Here is a 21,151-nt window from a genome sequence, read left to right as displayed (position 1 = left end):
AGGAATGCCATCTGTACCATCACTTGCAGCCACAGCAAGTCTAACAGTTACCTTCTGGGGACCAACTCAGCTAAAATACTTTGAGAGTGAATACACAGATATCTTAAGAAATCAGTGTCTTGGTGCCCCAGCACTGGTAATGACTGAACCCACAGAAAAATACTCTTGTAATGCAATGAGGAGTCTGAGTATTTCTGCAGACAATGAAGAAAAAAAAATTAATAGTCAAGTGGATAACAGTCAGTGGCAAAGGCTAAACAATGTGAGAATTTGCAAGTATTCTGTCTTCACAGCATCTAAAGAAGCCATTCTCTTCAATTTTCAATCTATGTAAACTTGTAAGTGCTTCCTAATATATGCATATACTATCAATAAAATATGAGGAATGGAAAACTTTGATATCATTAAATATTTCAGATGTTGTTTATACTTCTTTCCCAGAACTGTATCTCTTCTAGTAATACCCTCTTCCTTTTTCAAATAGCCAACAGACAGCGAAACCAATGCCCTTAAACTGTGGCTTATTATTATTCATTAGACAGAGTTGCCAGTAAGGAATTGTAAGGGATGTAATCTGCTTTCATCAATGCACAAGTGTAACAATGCTTTTCATACAAATTCAAAAGAAGCTACATCTAAAAGAATACAACTGTCTGTCAAGTTTGGTAAATTGTATTAACATAAAAACTAGTATCTTTTTCACATAGCTATTTTTCCAAAGCATTCTTCATCCCTTTCTTCAAAAAATAATTTTGTTTTGTTCATACACAGGTTGAATTTAAGTGTCCCAAAAAATAGCTCCAGTTTGAGTTTCCCTAGTTGGCTTTTACTTCATATGTGGCATCTCTTTAAAATGAACACTTGTCTATCAAGCTGTGCCTTGCTGGTGCTAAGCTTTCTTCTTAAAAATAGGATTATACAAAAAAGAAAATACTATAGACTTAAACCATATCTAAACTTGCTGTGCTTTATTGATGTGACGTGCTTGGAAACAAACCTTCAATGTATATATATTTCTTGTAAAATTTTATTTGTATAGTTGCCTAAAATCTCTCTATCTGAGGTTTGAGTATTAAGATAGACTAATAAACCCACACTCTGACAGTATTCCTCTAAAATACGGGTTTTGCAGGGTAAAAGATGAAGCACAGAAAACAAGTAAGTTACTCCATGGTTGTGCATGAATAGAGCTTGTTACTCCACATTTCTGGTCCTATGCTGATTTAATGAGGGAGTGTGAAGTGGGGAATCTTGGTTTGGCTTAAGTCAGTCAGTGTGGGAAATGGCAGACTTACTTAAAAGTTGAGAGGCATGAGGAATGTGACTTAAAAATTTGAACTGCATTCAGATCTTCAAACAGTGAATATGTGCAAAATAAACAGCTGAAGTGGCTTTTGAAGTATCAGGTTGTGAGCTGAATGGACAAACGGGTGGCCAGTATTTATGTAACTTGGTGTTCAGTCATCTGGTGTTTATATCTGAATGATTTTTGGCAGGGATTTCCTCAGAGGAGTAGTCAAAACATGTTTTTATATAGTATCCCATATATTCAGAAGTATTTTTTAGGAAACAGCAGTGCAGAAAACAAATCGATAAAGCTATTGTCAGGAAGGAAGTTAATGACTCATGTAAACATGTGTAGTAAGAAGGTTTTTTGGTCAGGAAAGGAATAGATGATAAGAGCTTGTGTGAAGGTAGAAGTGGAGATAAGGTGTACCAGGTGTAGGGATTGCAAAGATAATTCTAAAAATTAATACCAGGGTAAATGGTGGTAAGGATTTTGGAATTACCTGTTAGATCACATTCTCTTCTCCAGAGTATTCATTCCTCTCGTGTTTAGGCCTCTCTTCCTAGTTGTGCTTTTGTCATAGGAGCTGTCCAAGAGAGTGCATGCACGCGCACGTATATGCGTGTGCGCCCATTCACTCATGGCTACGTGCTTTTCCTTCCCTGGAAAAAGGCTGGTGCTTTGGTAAGGTTTTTCAGCAGAATGTGGTATGGGGGCTCTCTGTGCTTTCTTGGTGAGTATCCCAGGACCTGAAGGGGCTGGGGAACATGTGCCTATGTGAACTCCCTTTCATAATTCTGTCACTGGGACTGGCACGTGGATAAGCCTGAGAACAGGGATATTGGAAATCGACAGCATCATGCCAGCTGTGTCGAAGCTGAGGGGGATGGTTCAGTCCCAAGTTTGGCTGTTTTGATGAAAGGAAGTGGGTTATTTCCTTGTCATTCATCTTCAAAGAGCTTTTTCATTAAGGTGGTAACATTAGGTGGAGTGAATGGGCCAATTCAAATCTCTGTAAATATGCATATTTCAGCTGTCTAACTTCCTGGAAATCTGTTTGGTCTTTTGAATTGCTGTGAGCTTATATCTAAAACCTGAAGGTTCAAAGTACAGTGAGACACTGAATTTGGGTGTATTGAGATAAATAAAGCTTGTATCACTAAATGTACAGACATTCCCAATTTCTTATGAGGTGGTCCAATAGAAATTATGATTCTGCTGCACTCTGGGGTCTATGTCTGTGGCTTACAGAATGTCAGGGTGGGAACATATGTGTGTGTTTGAGAAGGAAAGCAGGATTAGTTTGAATTCCATTTTATGAAAAAGGGTTAGATGATACAGCTGAAGGATACAGGACTCCGTGCTTAGAGCTGCTGTAATATAATAGAACTTGGAATTTTGTGACCCTTATGCTGTGAGTCTTCTTTCTTACTGATTCTATAGAGAGTAAGCACAAAAAGTTTGTTGACGGTCGTATGAACAACTTTTTTTTGTACTCTATGGTATCTACAAGTCATTGTGGTCTTTTAAGTTCAGTAACAAATACTTGCCTTGCAGAAAGCCAAAACCAGAATCCATATAGTAAATTAGCCGTGTGTCTACTTAATGACATACGACTACATATGAAGTTTTCCATTGGTAATTTGTGTGTCTCATGGATGTAGTTTGACAGCAGGGAAATGATATATGTAAGTATTTCAAAATAAACTTTGTTCTGCTCTCTATGACTAATGTTACATACACTATGGCTGTTTTGAAAGTGTGCTGTACTCCACTAAATTGCAGCTGCCTAAAGTGGCTGTCAAGTCAAATGCTTATTCAACTCTATAGAAATAATTTCTTTGCTTTATTTTGTAATTGTGGAGTCATACTACGATCCAATGCTCCTGTTTCTAGTTCCTGATAGTAGAAGGTTGTGTTTATCTTTTCTAACTACTGGAAATTGCCATCACAAGAGGCTTCGGTACCCTGTCATGCTATGCAATGTGAAAAGTATTCCAGCTGTCAGATGTGCCCTTCTTCCCATACAAAGGTGGCAGTGTTAACTGTATTTAAATTGCAGTTACTGCTTTACAACTGTTTTCATATAAGCTGTCTGGTCTCTATAGGTGCTTCCAATATGATTAATGTAATTCAGACTTCCCAAAAGGCTTCCTGAAGTTTCCACTTTGGGAAATAGACAAGCCTTTACCTTTGGTGTTAAGGATTTTGAACTTTTTTTCTGAGTGATTTGTTAGGGAGAGGGAAGGTGAAGCCCAATGAGGGGCTGTTAGCACAGGATAGCTGTAAGTCAGAGTTCTGTTTCATTTGGTTTTACAGATCCTGTTGCTCTGCAGTGGTTCTTTAGTACTGATAGCCTTATCACTCACTAACATTAATTTAGCCATTATTTTTATTGTGCTTCGCAGCAAACACAAAGCCATCATATTTGCTTTCTTCAAGTCCTCTTGACTCTGCTGTGGTTTCTATAAAGGAACAGTCTTCTGTGACAAGTGCTCCAGCCTCATTGCAAAGGCCACAGCAGGTGAAAGCAGGGACTGGGAGAGTGAAGCACACTCCGCTGTAGGAGAACAGGTTCGTGACCATCTAAAGAACCTGAAGGTTCACAAGTGTATGGGACCTGATGGTGTCTATCTATGGGTCCTGAGGAAGCTGGCAGATGCAGTTACTAAGCATCTGTTCCAGACACAACATCCTGGTCTCCAAGGTGACAAGACATGGATTTGACAGATGGACCACTTGGTGGATAATTAATTGGCTGGATGGTCTCACCCAGCGAGCTGTGGTCAGTGGTTCAGTGTCCAAGTGGAGGTAAGTGACGAGTGGTGTCCCTTGGTTCAGTATTGGGACCAGTGCTGTTTAATACCTTTGTTGGAGACATGGACAGTGGGATTGAGAGTGTCCTCAGCAAGTTTGCTGATGATACCAAGCTGTGTGGAGTAATTGACACGGTAGATGAAAGGGACACAATCCAGAGGGATCTTGACAGGCTTGAGAGGTGGATTAACATCAACCTCATGAAGTACAACAAGGCCAAGTTCAAGGTCTTGCACCTGGGTCAGCACAACCCACAGGCTGGGGGAAGAATGGCTGGAGAGCAGTCCTGAGGAGAAGGACTTGGGGCGACATGAGCCGCCAGTGTGCGCATGCAGCCCAGAGAGCCAGCTGCATCCTGGGCTGCATCAAAAGAAGTGTGGCCAGGAGGTGATTCTGTCCCTCTGCTCTGGTGAAACCTCACCTGGAGTACTGTGTACAGTTCTGGTGCTCTCAGCATGGGAAAGACGTGGACCTGTTGGAGAGGGTCCAGAGAAGGACCACCAAGATGATCAAAGGCCTGGAGCACCTCTGTTATGAAGACAAGCTGTGAGAGTTGGGACTCTTCAGCCCGGAGAAGAGAAGGCTCTGGGGAGACCTTATAGTGGCCTTCCAGTACCTGAAGTGGGCCTACGGGAAAGCTGGGGAGGGACTTCTCGCCAGAAAAGGAGAGAGTAGTAAGGTGCTGGAGTAGATTGCCTAGGGAGGTTGTGGAAGCCCCCTGCCCTGGAGATGTTTAAGGTCAGGTTGGATGAGGCTTTGTGCAGCCTAGTCTAGTGGGAGCTGTCACAGAAACACTTAGGTTGGAAAAGACCCTCAAGATGATAGAGTCCAACCATTAACCCTACTCTAAGTCCAGCTCTAAGCTATATCCCCAAGTGCCATATTTAGATGATTTTTAACACATCCAGGGATGGTGACTCAATCACCATCCTAGGCAGCATGTTCCAATGTCTGACAACCCTTTTCAGTGAAAAAAGTTCTTCCTAATGTCTCGTCTAAACCTCCCCTGGCACAGCTTGAGGCCGTTTCCTCTTGTTCTGTCACCAGTTACTTGTGAGAAGAGACGAGCGCCTGCTCATAGTGGGGAGGTTGGAACCTGAGGATCTTTAAGATGCCTTCCAACTGTAACCATTCTATGGTTCTGTAAAACATTGCCTTTTGATGATGTTTTGGTACCTGGTGGGCTGAGATTTCCTATTGTTTTACGTATTCTGCTTCTTTATTGTCCTTTTCTTTTATCTAATAAAAATGTAACATCTACAGTTTCCATAAAGTAGTGATCTCTAAAGCAAGAGTTATTTTTCTTGTTTGTACAGTTCCTGACACAATAAAGCTCTAATAATGATAAAACCTTATTTGTGCTGTTATGAAAATATGCAAGTGTGTTACTGTAAATGCAATAGTATGTTACTTTTACAGATACTGTAAGCCAAGTAAATAAGACTAAACTTTTTGCAAATGTAATTTGAAGACACAGCATAATGTTTGAAATAAAAGGTGTTAAAATCTTTTACAGGTGTACTCATGCTAATATGTAAGGTGTAGCACCAGCATCGTTCTTTCAGGACAAGAATCACAGGATTAATAGATAAGATGGAAGGGAAGGAGAAGATCTGCTTTCTAAAGACAGGGAAATAAATGCCAGTTTGGGTCTTGGAGATTTATATCTGTTTGTTTTTTAATTACGTAAGTATATCATAGAATCATAGAATGGTTTGAATTGGAAGGGACCGTAGAGATAATCTAGTTGCAAATCCCTGCAGGGACAGGGACACCTCCCCCTAGATCAGGTTGTTCAGACCCCCATCCAACCTGGCCCTGAATACTCCCAGAAAGGGGGCATCCACAACTTCCCTGGGAAACCTGTTCCAGTGTCTCACCACCCTCACACTGAAGAATTTTCTCCTAATGTCTAACCTAAATCTTCCCTCTTCAAGTTTTGACCCATTACGCCTTGTCCTTGCACTACAAGCCCTTGAAAGAAGTCCTTCCCTAGCTTTCCTGTAGCCCCTTCAGGTACTGGAAGGCCTCTGTGAGGTCCCCCGAGAACCTTGTCTTCTCCAGGCTGAAAAACCTATAGATTGCTTCTAGACTTTGTAAAATATCTATGGGGATTCCTGAAGTTTCATATTTTAGAATCAATGACTTGGATCAATGCAGTAGCTGTTTTCTCAAATTGTACACAGATCATGCATAAAACACTGGAGAGAAAATAATTTTAACTAGTTTATAAATTCTACTGGGTATTTCCCTTATCGTTTGTTTGCTTTGATGAAACTAATTTGTTTGAACAAAAGAATGCAAAAGTAACAAGACTGCCATGCACAGAATTCTTGCATGGCTGCTGAGTATACTCATGCAAGGATGTGTGTACATGTTTGTACCAGGAGTATGCCTTAGCTATTTTAAGATCTTATTCTGAATTAAAGAAGATACTAATCTGGGTAAAATCAGTGTCATACCTTGTAGGAAATCTGTCTTCTATTGTCTTTTTTTAATAGAAGCAATTCACAGTGCATTTTGAGGAATGCAGTGTGTTGTGATTGGCAAATCATAGCAAGTTCATATCTTAATTCTTCCTAAGTCCTAAGGATATTTAATAAACAGGATATTTTATGCAGGTCTAGAAAATTAGTGTTGCTTATTAATAGCCTTTGCTATTGTAGTAACTGAAATTTTGAAGCTGATAAATAACAGTAGAGAAAGAGCTATGTGGATTTAATGTATTTTTAATAGTGAGAATGGAAGCACCTACATGTTGTAGTTCCCTCAACTCAGTGACATCTCCACTCCTGTCGGCTATAACTAGAGCATATGAAATTATTCATAATAAATAATGAAATTAATTTTGAACGACCCTGTTTGCATGAGATTAGCAAAAAAGCATTGTTTTATAGATGCTGAAGGCACAGGCAAGAAGTGCATTGTGTTAGGAACTCTTCTCTTTGGCTGCCTTGTTGCAGTCTGTGTGAATGATGGCCTGTGGAGTTCCACTGTGTAAGTGTACTTCTATGCTTGAAGTAGTTCAGTGAAGCGTTATATAAGTGACAGAGACTGTCCTCTATTACTGAAAGATGGCAGGGCAGACTTCATGACCTTTCGTGTAGGTTCAGATTCACTCTGGTAGGGGTCTGAAAATTCCCTTTGCCAGTCTGCGAAACAAGCCTGCACAAGCTTTTGCAAGGTCTGCGGTTTTGTGAACTTTTTTGTAAATTAAAGAAAACAAGCTTTCTTAGGAACTCTGCAGTGGTTTTTAATTGTGTCAGAAAGAAACCAAAACACATTACAGAACATAAAAAGTTGTCAAAAGTAAAGTTTTATTTCTCATAATAAGTAGCAAGAACGGAAGAAAACATGGTTTTATCTTTCAAATGAGGATATTTTTCCTAGATGCAATAAACATGCTGTGCTTTTATGATTTTTATATTTGATGTATGTGCAAAATGTGCATGTAAATATACTGCTGCTTCACCACCCTTTCCAGTAAATGACTTGCATTCAATTCATTTAGGTCATTACAGTGAATACAGCTGGGATGCTTTGCAGTTAATTCTAATTTATTGTTGTTACCTTCATGAAGGCAGACTTGAAGCTCAGCAGGTATATACTCTTGATTCCAGTGTGCCTTTGTTTGCTCAGGCCAGTATTCCAGAAAGAATATAGCAAATCTGGAAATTATGGTTTCATTTCTCAATCCTCTGGTTTTCCTCTGGTCAGAAGTATGAAACTTCCTTCATGGTTTTTGCTCAAATTGTAACATCTTAGCCCTCTGTTGAATAAAGACTTAAATAGTTTTTGTAGTTTTATTTTATGAATCCAGTGAGCAATCTGGATTTTGAAACCATTATTCTCTGTATGCATCTTAGGTGTTTATTACTTTTTTTTTTTTAGCTAGTGTTTTTCTCTTCTGTTTTCAGTTGTTAATCACATGAGATGTAGGCTCAATAATAAAGATGTAGCAGCAGAGCAGTGTTTTCCTTCTTTTCAAAAATCCTCGTGATTCTCCCCCATCCCCCAATATCAAGTACTCCTACACTACTTTAGTCTTTTTTGGAAAAAAAAACAGTTGTAAGTCTGAGTCATGCTGTCATCTGGCATAGAAGCTTGGGTGTTCTAAGGGTTTCTGGTAGGCATTCACAGGGTAATAGCAGATAATGTTTTCATTTCTGCTTATAATAGATTTATGATGACTATGGTTATTAGCTTATAAATAATTATTTTGTTTCTTCTGTTATCACTTTTTCAAGACAGAATGGAATAAAATAATTTTAAGAGAACAGGATAACCAGCAGTATTGCATCTTAATCATATATGAACTGGAGCCCTGCTTTTACAAACTAACTTCTGATTGAGGTCTGAATCTTCTGATTGCCTGTATATGTTTGTTTTTTTGTTTTGTCCTTAATATAATATACCTGCTGTATGTATACTGTTGCCTACTGCCATTTGTTCCTGTAGGTATAAGAAGTTAAGATGGGAGAGCAATCTAAACCTTCATGGAGCAAAAACAATTCCAGTTTTCCTGCTGCAACAGCAATTTAAGGAAACTGCAGTAGATAAAAGTATGAAAACTGTATAGAGTATGAATCAAATCTGAAATGCACTTTCCCCTACATTATAAGCACAGTGCAGCCCACACATCAGACTTCCCATAGTCTGGCACTTCTCAAATATGAAATACTTCTAGTATCTGAAATACAATTTCAGAAGAAAAGAATAGGTACTGCAGATGAACACATACACAGGCTATGAACGGTCCTTTGTTAAAATAGTTTTATTATTTTAATCATAGCTGTTTAAAATAGCCAGAAACTTTAGTGTATTGTAAATTTGTAAGTTATACAAGAGTGGAATGTTTTCAAATATGAGGGCAAATTGTTAGGTTTGCATTCATGATGGGGTCTAATAAGTTAAGAATATATAACTAAGCCTTATAAATGAGATATTAATTTAAGAATGGGTTGGCAGTATAGTATCTCTTGGTTTTGTCCATGCCTCCTAGTTGCTGGTCTACTCTTTTTTTCCTCTCACTATGGTATCGGTTTTTTATTATTTTCAAATTACTTGAGATTTTTATTTTTTTTTTTCCTACTCTCTGGCTTTTCCAAAGTGCTGCATTGGATTACTACCAGAGAACACATGTACAACTTCCAGGCAATGGTCCATCAAGTAACATCTTTTATACCTGTCTGCACACTAGTATAGTATTTGACATGAATAGAACTACTTATGTGCTTAAATTCAGGAATGTTGTTGAAGCTGAGCCAATGTCTACTAAATTTCCAATTTCCATTGCTTGCTGCCAAGTATATTAGAACTGTCTATAAATAGTTTGTGGAATTTTTGCATGAGAATAAATTAAAAAAAAAAGAAAAAGCAGCTAGGTTCTTATCTATCCCCACCTTTTCAAGCTACAAATGAGGAATCATAACTGTTTTTTATTGCTGAAACTGTCACCAAAATCCTTCTCTGAAGTCAAGTTGGTTTAGTTATTAATTTAAAATTTTGTATTTTAATTACTATAGACTCAAGACTTGTCTTGGAGGAATAACAGGTGTGGCCAGATGGGGTTTTTCCTACCTGCAGCATTATATTAGAGTTGCTGTGGTGACTACCCTAGCTTCTCTTTTGTGACCTAGGATAAAGGAATCTTGGGTTATCTTGCTAATTTGGTGTGCAAAGATCTCTTTCAGAAGTGTTTCCTGTCCTCTTGTGAGTCTCTCCTACTCATACAGCCAAAGAAGAGATTTGTGCTGTATTAAACAGCCAAGTGCAGAACTCCTCATTGCTTTCTATGTTTGATTGGCAGTAAGGAAGAGCTTTCCCTTACTATGCTGCAAAGCAAGAAAGCAAGAACTCACATCATAAGAGTGCAGCGTCTTCCAGTTGTTTATTTAATGTATCCCAGTGGTGCTTACAGCTGTGTTTGGATACTCCAGCATCACCTGGCTGGCAGCATCTATGTCAGATTTGTGTTACGCTTGCATCTTGTTATGGTTTATGTGGATTTTCTTTTGTGTATTGCAACAATGTTCACAATTGGTGTAAGATTAGTGAATAATATATGTGGTACTTGGTCCAGAAACAGATCTTGAGTAGCTCACTCTAAATGACTGCAGAGTCTCTGAAGCTTGTCCCTGAAGCTGAGGTGGAGCTCTAGAGCTGGTATTGAAAATCTGTATATATCCATGCATTGGCACACCCCATAGCCTGACAGGAATAGATTTGTGGAGTAAAGTTAGGCTGACAATGTATTGTTTGCTCCATATGCATTTCTGAAAGTTTTTCTTTGGACTGTCTCTAACAAGGTCCAGAGGACTGAGTACCCAGTAACAGTCGGAGCAGGTAGTCCAGATTAGTGTCATCTAAAAGAAGTCCAGTTTGATGGTTCCAAGACCACAGCATAGTGTGAACAAAGTAGTGTGCTCTTTGTCTCAATTAAAATACTAAAGTAGACAAGTCTCAAGTTAGCACCATAAAAGTGTAAGGAAGAAAGAGTTTTATGTTTTGGCAGAGAAGTTAATAGATCTGTTGTAATCTGATCATTATATATATTCTTCAAATTCAAAGCATTTCTGTCATAAAGTTTGGTTTTTAAAGTACCTGTTTTAATAGTCAATTTTTGAAGAACAAACACACTTTTTTGGTGGGGGGAAAATGTTACAAAGCTGAAGAATGTAAAATAAATATAATATGTTTCTTTAGCTATTTCTAATTTAGTGTTACCAGATTATGAGAATAAAGCTATGTGCTGTTGTTCACTCAAGTACCGATTAAACTTGGGTTTAGGCTCTGTACAGTGAATTAGATTTGGGAACTTCATGCCTGTGTTTTATTTGGCAAGAGATGAATAAAGTATCATGCACCTACATGTCATTTCAAGTCCCTTGTAAGGTGAAAAGGACAGTATAAGAATGAAGGGGTGGTACAAAAATGCAGAGTTGAACAACAGGCTTTAAGTATACAATGCAGACTTTCAGCAACACTGTAGCTATTGTTTTATACCAAAGAAATAATTTTCTAAGCATAAAATGGTGGATATTGGTTATTGTAAAAAAATAAAAATGTAAACCTACATAAAACAAATTGCAGAATTGATTCTCTGGCTCTTCTCTTGGTTTTCTAAATAAAACTACATCACGTTTGGTCTAAAATAAAAATGGTTCTACATAAAATAACAACATTGGTCATTATAAACAAATTTTGTTTATCTGCTTTTACAGGGAAATTTTATGTGCTTGTTTCCTGCTTTTGTATCAAACACGTTTAAATGAGATACTATTTCAGTATAGTTTCACATATTAGTCATTTTTATTTCCTTAATTAAATAAATGAGCTATTCTATTGTTGTATTCAAGTATACAACACTTTCTCATTTCATGTGAACATTCTCTTCCACTGTTTGAAATTTTAGATATATTTACTGTACCTTCTTTATAGCAGATGTTGATCTGTTACAGAGACTTGGAATAAATCTTGTCATTGTTGCTCCCGTTGCCTTTAGTAGAGAATTCTGACTGATGTCTGCACAGCAGTAAGGCTTTCTCTCAGTGTTTTTCTTTACTGCATGTGTAATTTTATATCAAAAGAATGGTTCTTTAATCCTTCCCTTACCTGAAGGATAATTCACATCTTGGCTGAACAGCTTGTTTTACAAACGACCATCTGAAATTCCTATAACTCCAGTGCTTAACCTTCTGGAAATAGGGAAAAGAATTGCACATAACTAATTAACACCACGCTCGTGATTCAAAATAAATACTACAAAGCTTCTCAATAACTCTTTCAATCTCAATAACTCCTAGCAATCAGCTAAACTGGAGATTAGTTCTCAGTTAAAGCCTAAAAAGTAAAGACTTTTTTTAAATTGCCTTTTGTCCTGAAATACATGGACTTAAGCAAAAGCATGTGTTGCCCTTTGTCAAGGAAGTAAGCAAATGGCAGTTGTGTGTAGGACAAAAAGCTTCTGGTCCAAGATGCAATGCACTACATAAGAAAAAACATGAAAATATGAGATGACTGTGGATCACAAATCTTCTCTTGAGTAGTTAATCCAAATACATACTGGTGCACAAACATACTAATTTGATTTTGTGCATATCTTTAACTGAAACGATGCAGTGATTGCAAACTAAGCCATCAGAACGCAGGAAATAATAAAATGGTGTCACCTGTAAAGGGCCTGTCTGATCCTATACCAATCTGAGAATGACATTGCTGGTTCGCTTTGTTGCTGCATATAAAGATCTAAGAAATGTTGTCTGGCTTCAATGGTCTGTGTACTCAGAGCTCCACCACACCTTCATTTGAAGCATTCCTTGTAGCAATAGCACTGTTTATTTCATTAACTGCTCTGGCTGGATAAGTTTCAAATGCACATCCTGCTTTATTTTTTTTTGTCTCTTTCTTTCGTTCTTAGTCACTTTAAGTTCCCTGTCTCCTGTAACATTGAAGTTGCAGATGTATGTCTGTTTCTGTCTTCTGTGGAAGGCAAAGTGCATAATACAGTTTAGCAGTGGCAGGAGAACACGTTTTGCTTCTAGAAGAGAAAGTACAGAAGAAACCACATTCTCTGAGACTTTTTTTAGGTTGTAAAGGATGAAAAAAACAAGTCTTATCCCCTTTGTACCCATGTATTCATTTGAAATTATACAAAGTAGGTTTTTTCCCGCTCACTTGTGTAATTTACTGTGTACTACTCTTTTGGCAGTACAGGAGAGTTTGGCAGCAGTATGGCCATATACCTATGGATATGTAGCTTTTTGCTGCTGTTGTAGCATTAAGTCCCTGAAGCTAATGCATTTAAATTCTAAATGAACAGTAGTTGAACAAATACAGGTGCAAAGTGTTCAGGCGATGAGGAGGTTGTAAGGGATAAGCCAAAAGACTGAGGAGGCTCCTACCTAATTTTTTTGGCTTGTTAATTGCATGTGACCTACATGTAAATAACTGAATATAGTATTTTCAGTTATGTGCTGAACTAATGTTTTTATCATGAAATGAGTTGGAAGTGACCTTTGAAGATCATCTAGTTTATCTGGAGGAAGATGGTAGTACTTGTTTTTCTGTTGTTCTCCTGCATGACCTGCTCAGAGCTGTGTTTTCTTAATCTTAGATTAACCACGTGACAGGGAGGCAGTTAGCCTTTGCACTTCTCTCCCAAAGACTCTGCTGCCGAGCATGACTGTGGTTCAGCCTCACAGGCCGTCTGCAGGTGAAGCTAGTTTCTGCACAACTTGTGCTTAGGTATTTGCAGGAAGTGAGGGGGTGGGATGGCCACAATGCGTGCTAGCAAAATAGGTCATTTCTAAGAAGCATGCTGGAAAATGATAGAGGCATAATGAGTGTTTCCAGCTCTCATATCTCTAGATCAAGGAATATACTGCAATTTATGTACTAGGGCATAATAGGACCATTGCCAAGTGGCATTTTAGTGGGGTGATATGTAAGGCAGCACTAAGTTGTGCATGGAAGTGTACAGTAAGTTTCTTATTTTGTTGTCATCATCCATACTTCATCAGTTAGAAGCAAAGTTTTGTGATGATTAGTGCAAGGTAACTTCAGCTGACAAGAGGCAGCGTAAATCAGTTAAGCTTACTCTTTATAAGGTAGGGAATGGACAGGATTTTTGGGAGTAGGATGAAAAAGGAAATGTGGTCATGAAGTGCATTGTCTAAAGCAAAGCAAGCAAGCAGATATCGTGATAAAGGGTGTTTAGAAATGCATGATACACAGGAACTGTTCTTGATCTCTTGTCCCTGATGATTATATTTCAAGAGAAGTATCCTGTCAGTCTGTTTTTGTAGCATTCATTGTGCAGCACGGTACCTTTTAACTTAAGGTAGTTTAGAAAAAGCTCTCTTCAGAGTCGGTTACAGAAGTTCCTCACTTAATGTCTTTCTGTTTCTGGAGGGTTGTAATTTGGCTGTTAAAGCTGATGGCAGAGGTTTAATCTTGGTATAGAATAATTTAGCTTCAGTGGAGATCTGTGTGCATGAATAACATAAGTAGCAGTAACTACTTGGTCTAACAGCAAAAATAAACTGTAACTTAAATGTGGTGTTCACCACTATGAATTATTTTTTTCTTTTCATTTTTCATTTCAACAGTCAAGTTAATTTCTCTATAAAACAATTTAGATTTAACTGAGTCCTAAAATACATTATGTTCTTCCAAACTGAACTAACAACATTTGATTTGACCATGTACCAAATTTTTGGGTGCACTTTTACAATATTCGTCACTTTGCTGTGTGCTTGTATTACTAGTTTTAATCAGATTGAAATTAAAATGGCGTTTTCATTAAGATTTTGGTATCTCAAATATATCAATATTTAGGTAGAGTTCTTGTTCTTTGTCTGAAACCTCCAAGTTCATGTATCTGGAATGCAGAAGCTTGTCTTGTTTAATCTGAATGTTTAGAATAAGGGACACTTAATAATTCAGGGGAGGGGGCGTCTGGCTATGTTTTTTGGAAACAGCATGGATTTAAGTAAAACTTTAAAAGGTGAAGCTCATTTCAGGACTAAGGCTTAGTTTTATGCTCTTATGTTATATGCAGGTAATCCTTTGAGTGATACTGATCCCATTTTGAGAGTGACCTGTGCTGTTGTAGGCTATGGGAAAGGGGGGATGCACGGCAATAACATTCTAAAATGAGGGCTGCAGCTGAATAGACACCACACATTAGTCTGAGCATCACTGCTACTCTCTGAGCTTCTAATATGTAGAACTCGGCAACTACTTTTTCCAAATGTACCAGGTTTTTCAAGTGTGAAAGCATTGTATTTTCCACACTTTCACTCTATAGTTTTCCTCTGCAGTTTGGTTAGTGTGTTTGCTGCAATGTTTTCCTTGTTGCCAGCCCTCCACTGGCCTGTGTTTATTTTCCTGTCTGTGATGAAACTCAGATGTTAAGTCAAATACCTTCCAGGGCTATGGTTTTTCTCTTCTACATAGATTTGTTCTCCTCTTCAGACTCCATATAGGAGTATAGGGCTCATGGCTCTTGAACCAGGATGTTTGGAAGTGATGATGTGAGGGTTTTTCAGGGTGGGGTGAAGTGTATTCAGTGTAGTTTCATATAGAATAATAGGGAGAAATGCCACAACTGTTGGAAAACCTGAAGGCAAACCTAATCTCATCTTGCCTTCTTTTGTGGTCAGCCAGCTGTGAGATACAAATCAAAAGGAATTAATTCAAGTGTTTGTGGCACTATTTGTCTGTTTCTGCCTACTCCTAGGATAACATAGCATCTAAAACTGGAGTATCTGAGTGGGATAGGTAAAATGATCAAAAGGGACTGGCTTTATGTTGTGGAAACAAAATAAAAATCCTGTGGATTAATTTGTCAGAATCAGTGACCAACTTTGACCACAACCATACTTTGAGCATTGAAGAGATTTTTGAAGTTGTGCATGACAGAAAGACACCTCAGAAATTGGACATTGTTCCATCATGTAAACACATTCATAAAGAGTCAAGTAATTCAATAACTCTTTGGCTGATTTTTTTTTTTTTTTTATTGCAGTCGAGGAATCTAGAGATACTGCCATCAGTTCTAGGCAACAAGCTCATGTGCACTTACATAGAAAGCCATTAAAAGTGCTTGCCATGCTTTGGTTAACCTACAGGCTACTAGTAGTTTAATGTATCTCAGTTCTTATTTAGCAAAGATTCTATTTTGATATCTTTTTTTTTTTTTTTTTAGAAAAAACATAAACACTTGTTTTTATCTTGAGCCTTGTGCATGTGAATCTAACTTAAATGCCGTTGCTGAACGTATCTTATGCTGCAGGACTAAAGTTGACATATTTCTGCTTAATAGCACTTAAAATTTGTCAATTTGTTTTTTTTTAAAGGATATGAAGGAGATGGGTATAGTTCAAGTGATTTGTTAAAGAAGTCAGCAAGAAAAAAAAAAGAGGCAAAGGAAGATGTTAGTTTTTGAAAAACAAATTTGGTTTCTTTCAGGCAGAATGGATTCATGCAGGAGCTTCTTAGTGTGCACCTTCCAGTACTGTGCTGTAACACACTTCTGGCCAGCTCCTGTAACTGATGTGGGCAGACTTTATGTCAAGTTTTTTTAAGTGGCACCTGTTTCAGTTTAAAATTTCAGGTTCAAATGGAAATGAATACTACATATTTCTTTAAAACATCAAGAAATACGAAATCTTCCTTGTGACCTAAGAACATTTTTTTGTTTATTCATATTCTGCTGTATTAAATAGAATAACAGGAATTGCAAAGATAATAATGTTTCCATATCTTGATGGAAATTACTTACCTGGTATCTGATATATTTATATTCTTTTGGACTCAGTTTGTATGGAGCCATGTGGCATAAATGTTGAGATCATATAAGAATCAATGCTTAAAAATTCCATAAAGGTGTCAGCAGTTAGTAACACTGAAATGGTATCTGAACAGACTCATTTTCAGTGATGGTTTCCAACAAAAAAAGAAAGTAATAATCTGAAAGGCTTCTAAAGTTTATCTTTCATATAATGAAGGATTACTTGAAAGGAAATAATTTTTTAAAAATCACCTTGTTGTGATACAATAATACTTGGATCTGAGATGAGACCTCATCATCACATGTAGGTGCTGCTTCTGAGCAGTCACTGAAGTTAGTTTGACAATAAATGTGACCTCACTTTATGTCAAGAGATTAATTGTTAGATCATAAAGTATATTTAGATAGAAAATATTAAAGCATTCAATTTTTTTATATAGACTTAATTTTTCTTCTTAATTTCACCCATTAATTCTTTATCAATTTATATAGGATTTGGATGTGGTTCCCATTTTTGTATGCTTCTCATTATTACCGATTTATAGGACTTTTTCAAATTTTTATTTGCTTTTCTTTCCATCACTTCAGTGTTATGTCAGTATTTTCATGTTTTGATATTTTATTTTTATCAGAACTGCCCAGATACTGACTGTCTTCAATGTCATTACTGTGGGTTTTTTAGTATTTCTAAATGTTTGTAAATTCCTTTTTTGTCATGCTATTAATTTTCAGTGTTCAGTAACAACTACATATATAGTTTTATGTGCTAATAACCCCTTTTTGAAATTATAAAAACGGTGAATAATCCCTACTGTAAATTGAAATATGAAATATCAGTAAGCTATTTTTAGTTTAAAACAGAGGTCTTGAAATGTGTCAATGTTTTCCTTATGTTTATGGAAACAGTAGAAAACAATCAGAAATGTGCTTCTTTGAAATCAGGTACAATTAAAATAATTTCATGGCAAAGATGGTGTTTATTTTGTAAATTTAGAGCTAAGTGTTACTGAGAACATGAAATCAGAGTGGCAAACACCCCTTAGCATGTGGGTTTCTATTTAAAGTGGAGAAATTATTTGTAGAATAGCTTTTTAAAACTTAATAATATATTTTACTTTTGAAAATAGTTTGGGAAATATTCACTCACTAATACAGTATTTGAAATAGTTTTTGTTTTAAAATACATCTTTGCAACATTGAAAAATTAAACTTGCTGTTTTCCTACAAATTCTGATCATCAGGTTTCTGACTGTATTGTGTCTTTAGGGAGTGAAAAATTATCTTTGTGCATTTGGTGTCAACCCTGGGAGCAATTTCTGAAACATTTTACTTGTAACCACTGTAATGGAGGAGCATTGAGATGCTTGCTTAGTTGTGAATATTCTAGGTCAACTCTAACAGTCTTTAAATCTGGCATGAAAGAAATTTGAGTTTTCTTCATGTGTTTAAGGTACCTGTTACCCAAACATACCACACTTATGTTACTGTGCTAGTAGAAGAACTGATCTTACATGTATGATAATCTGTGTGACATGACAAATCTTCAGTATTACAAAACTTTGATGGATTAAGAGTTGTGGTTTTAAAATTTGCTTGGTGATGTATTTTACCTCTTAGATTCACTGCCTATGTTCAAAGGAGCTTATTTGTGGAAGTAGCTCTCTCTTCCTGAAATAATCAGAAGATTTTATTACAAAAAAAATTTAAAGGTTCAAAGAAAAGATGTTGAGGGGTGGATGAGACCTATTCAGTGGGGCAAATGTGCACAAATACTGTCATTCTGTGAAATAAATCTTGATACGTCACAGCGTTTACGGGACTACCACCTATAAGCAAACATATTTGCTTTAGCAGACATCTTTTACTTTGCTGGAATACAAAATGGGATGAGATTTGGAAGAATAACACTGTCTCTAACAGTTGATGACCACATGGGTCTCATTATTAATGTTTTCAACTAAATTTTTATGACCATGGATGGGGAGTTACTATTGTACGTAGCTAGTTCCTGGCTATATATGATACATATTTCTGGATAGAGGCTATCAGCTACAGTTAATTAAGACTTAGATGGATGTCTTCATCTGGATGTCTTTATTTGCATAGCATTTACTTAAAGATCTTAATCCTGGAGCAGATGGAGAAAATGCATTGAAATAAACCTTTCTTGAAAGAAAATAGCACTTGCAAAATCATGCAAAGTCTACTGTCTAAAATGCCTCAAGTTTCCCAGAACTCCATGCTACTATCAGGCTGTTGTTCCTTTCTAGTATATTTAATTGTTTCACTAACAATGCTTGGTTTTTGTTTTCATTGTCTAGTAACTTTTTCTCTATTTTTTTCTCTTAAGTTTTATCATAAAATGAATGTAGGACCTTTAATGTTTAATATTAATTAAAATAACTTGAGCTTTGTTCTTTCTGTTTTGTAAAAGGGTATCTGAATTTTTTTTACAAATTTTATCTTGGAAATTAGCTTATTCATTATGTTTAATTTTAGGAAATGGTGCTCTTGCAGAACATTCTGAAAATGTGCATATTTCAGGAGTGTCAACGGGTAAGTCATTTTTTGTAATGTTTAAATTTCATGCATGACTTAAATAGTAAATATTGAAAGCCACCTGGTATCTTATGAAGAGATATTTGGCTATAAAAATTATTACTGCCTTTTGCAGCATGTAATAAGGAATGAAGCAACTGGAACATGGAAAAATTCTCATAAGATAAAACTGATACCTGTATGCTCGTGAACAGATTATGCCTTTCTAAGTGGACTGCTTAATTATTTTTCCATACAAACACTGAACTAAAATAGAAGTTGGTTTAAGTTGAAATGATTTTTTCTTCCCACAGTTAAGTTTTTATGCAGTGAACTTTATTGAAATGTAATTTTGGACACTGCTACTATCAAATAATGTGAATCCAGGAGTTACTCGTTTCACCTGATTAGATTGAAGCAGTAACTGAAACTACACTACACTTGACTGCACAGTTTCCTTAATACAAGAAGAAAAGATGCTTAGAACTCAGGAAGCTGAGAAACTGATGTGATGCTAGGAGAATGTGGGGTATAAAAGCAGCACACATTGCTCAGAGGTTGCTACCTTTTCTTCCAGTAAGTCCTTCCAAGGCCTCTCCTGGGCAACAGTCATGGGTGGAACTGTTCTGCATGGGTCATATGACTGTGTGTCCATTAAGGCACTAGGCAATACCAGTGTGTAGTCTTTGTTCTTCAGATGTGACACAGCGTCAGCTAAGCTGTTGGTTGTAATTTATTATGCAGATACTCAGAATATGTGTAAGTGAGGAGATAAACACTCCTTTTCAGTAGACAGAAGAATACAAGCCTGTTTCTTTCTCTAGGAAAGTTGCTACTAATCCCTGGAAATCAAACAGATTTTCACACCCTTCTCTAAAAAATAGGAGTCAAAATGCAAACTTGCCCCTTTTGGCAACAGCTTGCACATCACTGCAGTTACCCTTGAAGCAGTATTGCTTCAAACATTACAATGCTATTTGTGCACATGGATAAATTTTTAGATCAATAAATGGTCAGTGGATGGTCTCTGTTACACTGTACTACCTTTTTCCCTTTCATTGTGTGCCACTCAAATACTGCCAAAAGTCTAATTCTTTAAGATCTTTGCTATACATGCCTGTGCTGCATTATGAAGAAGTTGTTGCTTTTCAACAGTACTAATGCATCAAGTATCATATATAGTACATTTATGACACACTAAATAATAAATAACAGCACAGGTACTTGAGGCTGTTGAAACAAATGTTGCTGGAGTTGTATTGTACAAGATAGCCTAAAGTCTAGCTATGCAGCTTTCAGGATATGTTTTAACAACCCTTCACCCCTTTGTTTACTGCAACAGTCATGTCACAGGTCACAACAGAGGCAAAAAAGCATCTGCTGGCCAAGAGGTGACTGGAATTCTTGACCCTGCTTTCAGTGCTGTGGCCAGCATGCTTGAATAGGCAGTGCCAAGAAAAGGGGAACACAATGTGCTTTCTATGCAAGACAACAGCAGCTGGTAGACAGACTGTTTAACTACTCAGAAAAAATAGACAGTGAAGACTTCCATTTATAAATAAAATTTTTAAAAATGAAATAAAAATATGTAGTTCTGTCAGGCTGGGGTTCTAAAATGCCTCTCCAGCTGGGGAAGAATAAATATGCTCTTAAAGGTTTTGAGACAATTGTGAGGGGAGTGATCTGTTAATGGAAAACTGACGAAAGTGTGTCAACTGACCCAGTGGCTTTTTCCTTTCAGTTCTGTGTATGTACATCTTAATTGTTAGGTGTATGGCCCAAGCCTAAAAGATGGGGTTGGATTTAGATTATTTTTTAGTTCCTTTGAAATAGTCTGGGTCTCCCAAATGTATTTCTGAGCTTGCAGATTATATATTTCATCAAGCATACCTAGACAGCTTTGTCAGAACAATATTTAAGCAGAGTTTCTGTAAAATAAAAACAAAGATGTCTGGCCTTTAATGTTTTTAAATCCAACTTCAACTCGGTGTTGAAAACAAGCAAGTGATTTTCTTGGACAGTTGCTACTGAGAAGGGTTTTAAAATTAAATTATTGTCTTGATAGCAGATTTCCTGTCATTGATGCCACTGTGAGGCTACATGACCTACCTTACTAAATTATGTTTTAATAGCACAGACCTCTGATCTTTGGTATTTATGCTTCTGCGGTATATAATATCTGCTAGGTTACAGGTACACCTCTAATACATGAG

At 36.9% G+C, this 21,151-nt stretch overlaps 1 protein-coding gene across 1 annotated transcript in view; it reads left to right on the top strand.

The window, feature by feature from the left end:
• LRP12 (low density lipoprotein receptor-related protein 12) overlaps positions 1-21,151 on the top strand; it is a 169,107-nt gene that overhangs the window by 130,102 nt on the left and 17,854 nt on the right. The window contains exon 2 of the mRNA XM_010006532.1: positions 18,900-18,956. Coding sequence (XP_010004834.1) covers positions 18,900-18,956 — 57 coding nt within the window. The remainder of the gene's footprint in view (positions 1-18,899; positions 18,957-21,151) is intronic.

This window comes from Chaetura pelagica, unplaced genomic scaffold (genome assembly GCF_000747805.2).
Source record: "Chaetura pelagica isolate M959 unplaced genomic scaffold, ChaPel_1.0 scaffold76, whole genome shotgun sequence".
NCBI classification, from domain to species: domain Eukaryota; kingdom Metazoa; phylum Chordata; class Aves; order Apodiformes; family Apodidae; genus Chaetura; species Chaetura pelagica.
Note: the sequence above shows the minus strand (reverse complement) of the source record. Positions and strands in the feature narration are given on the sequence as shown.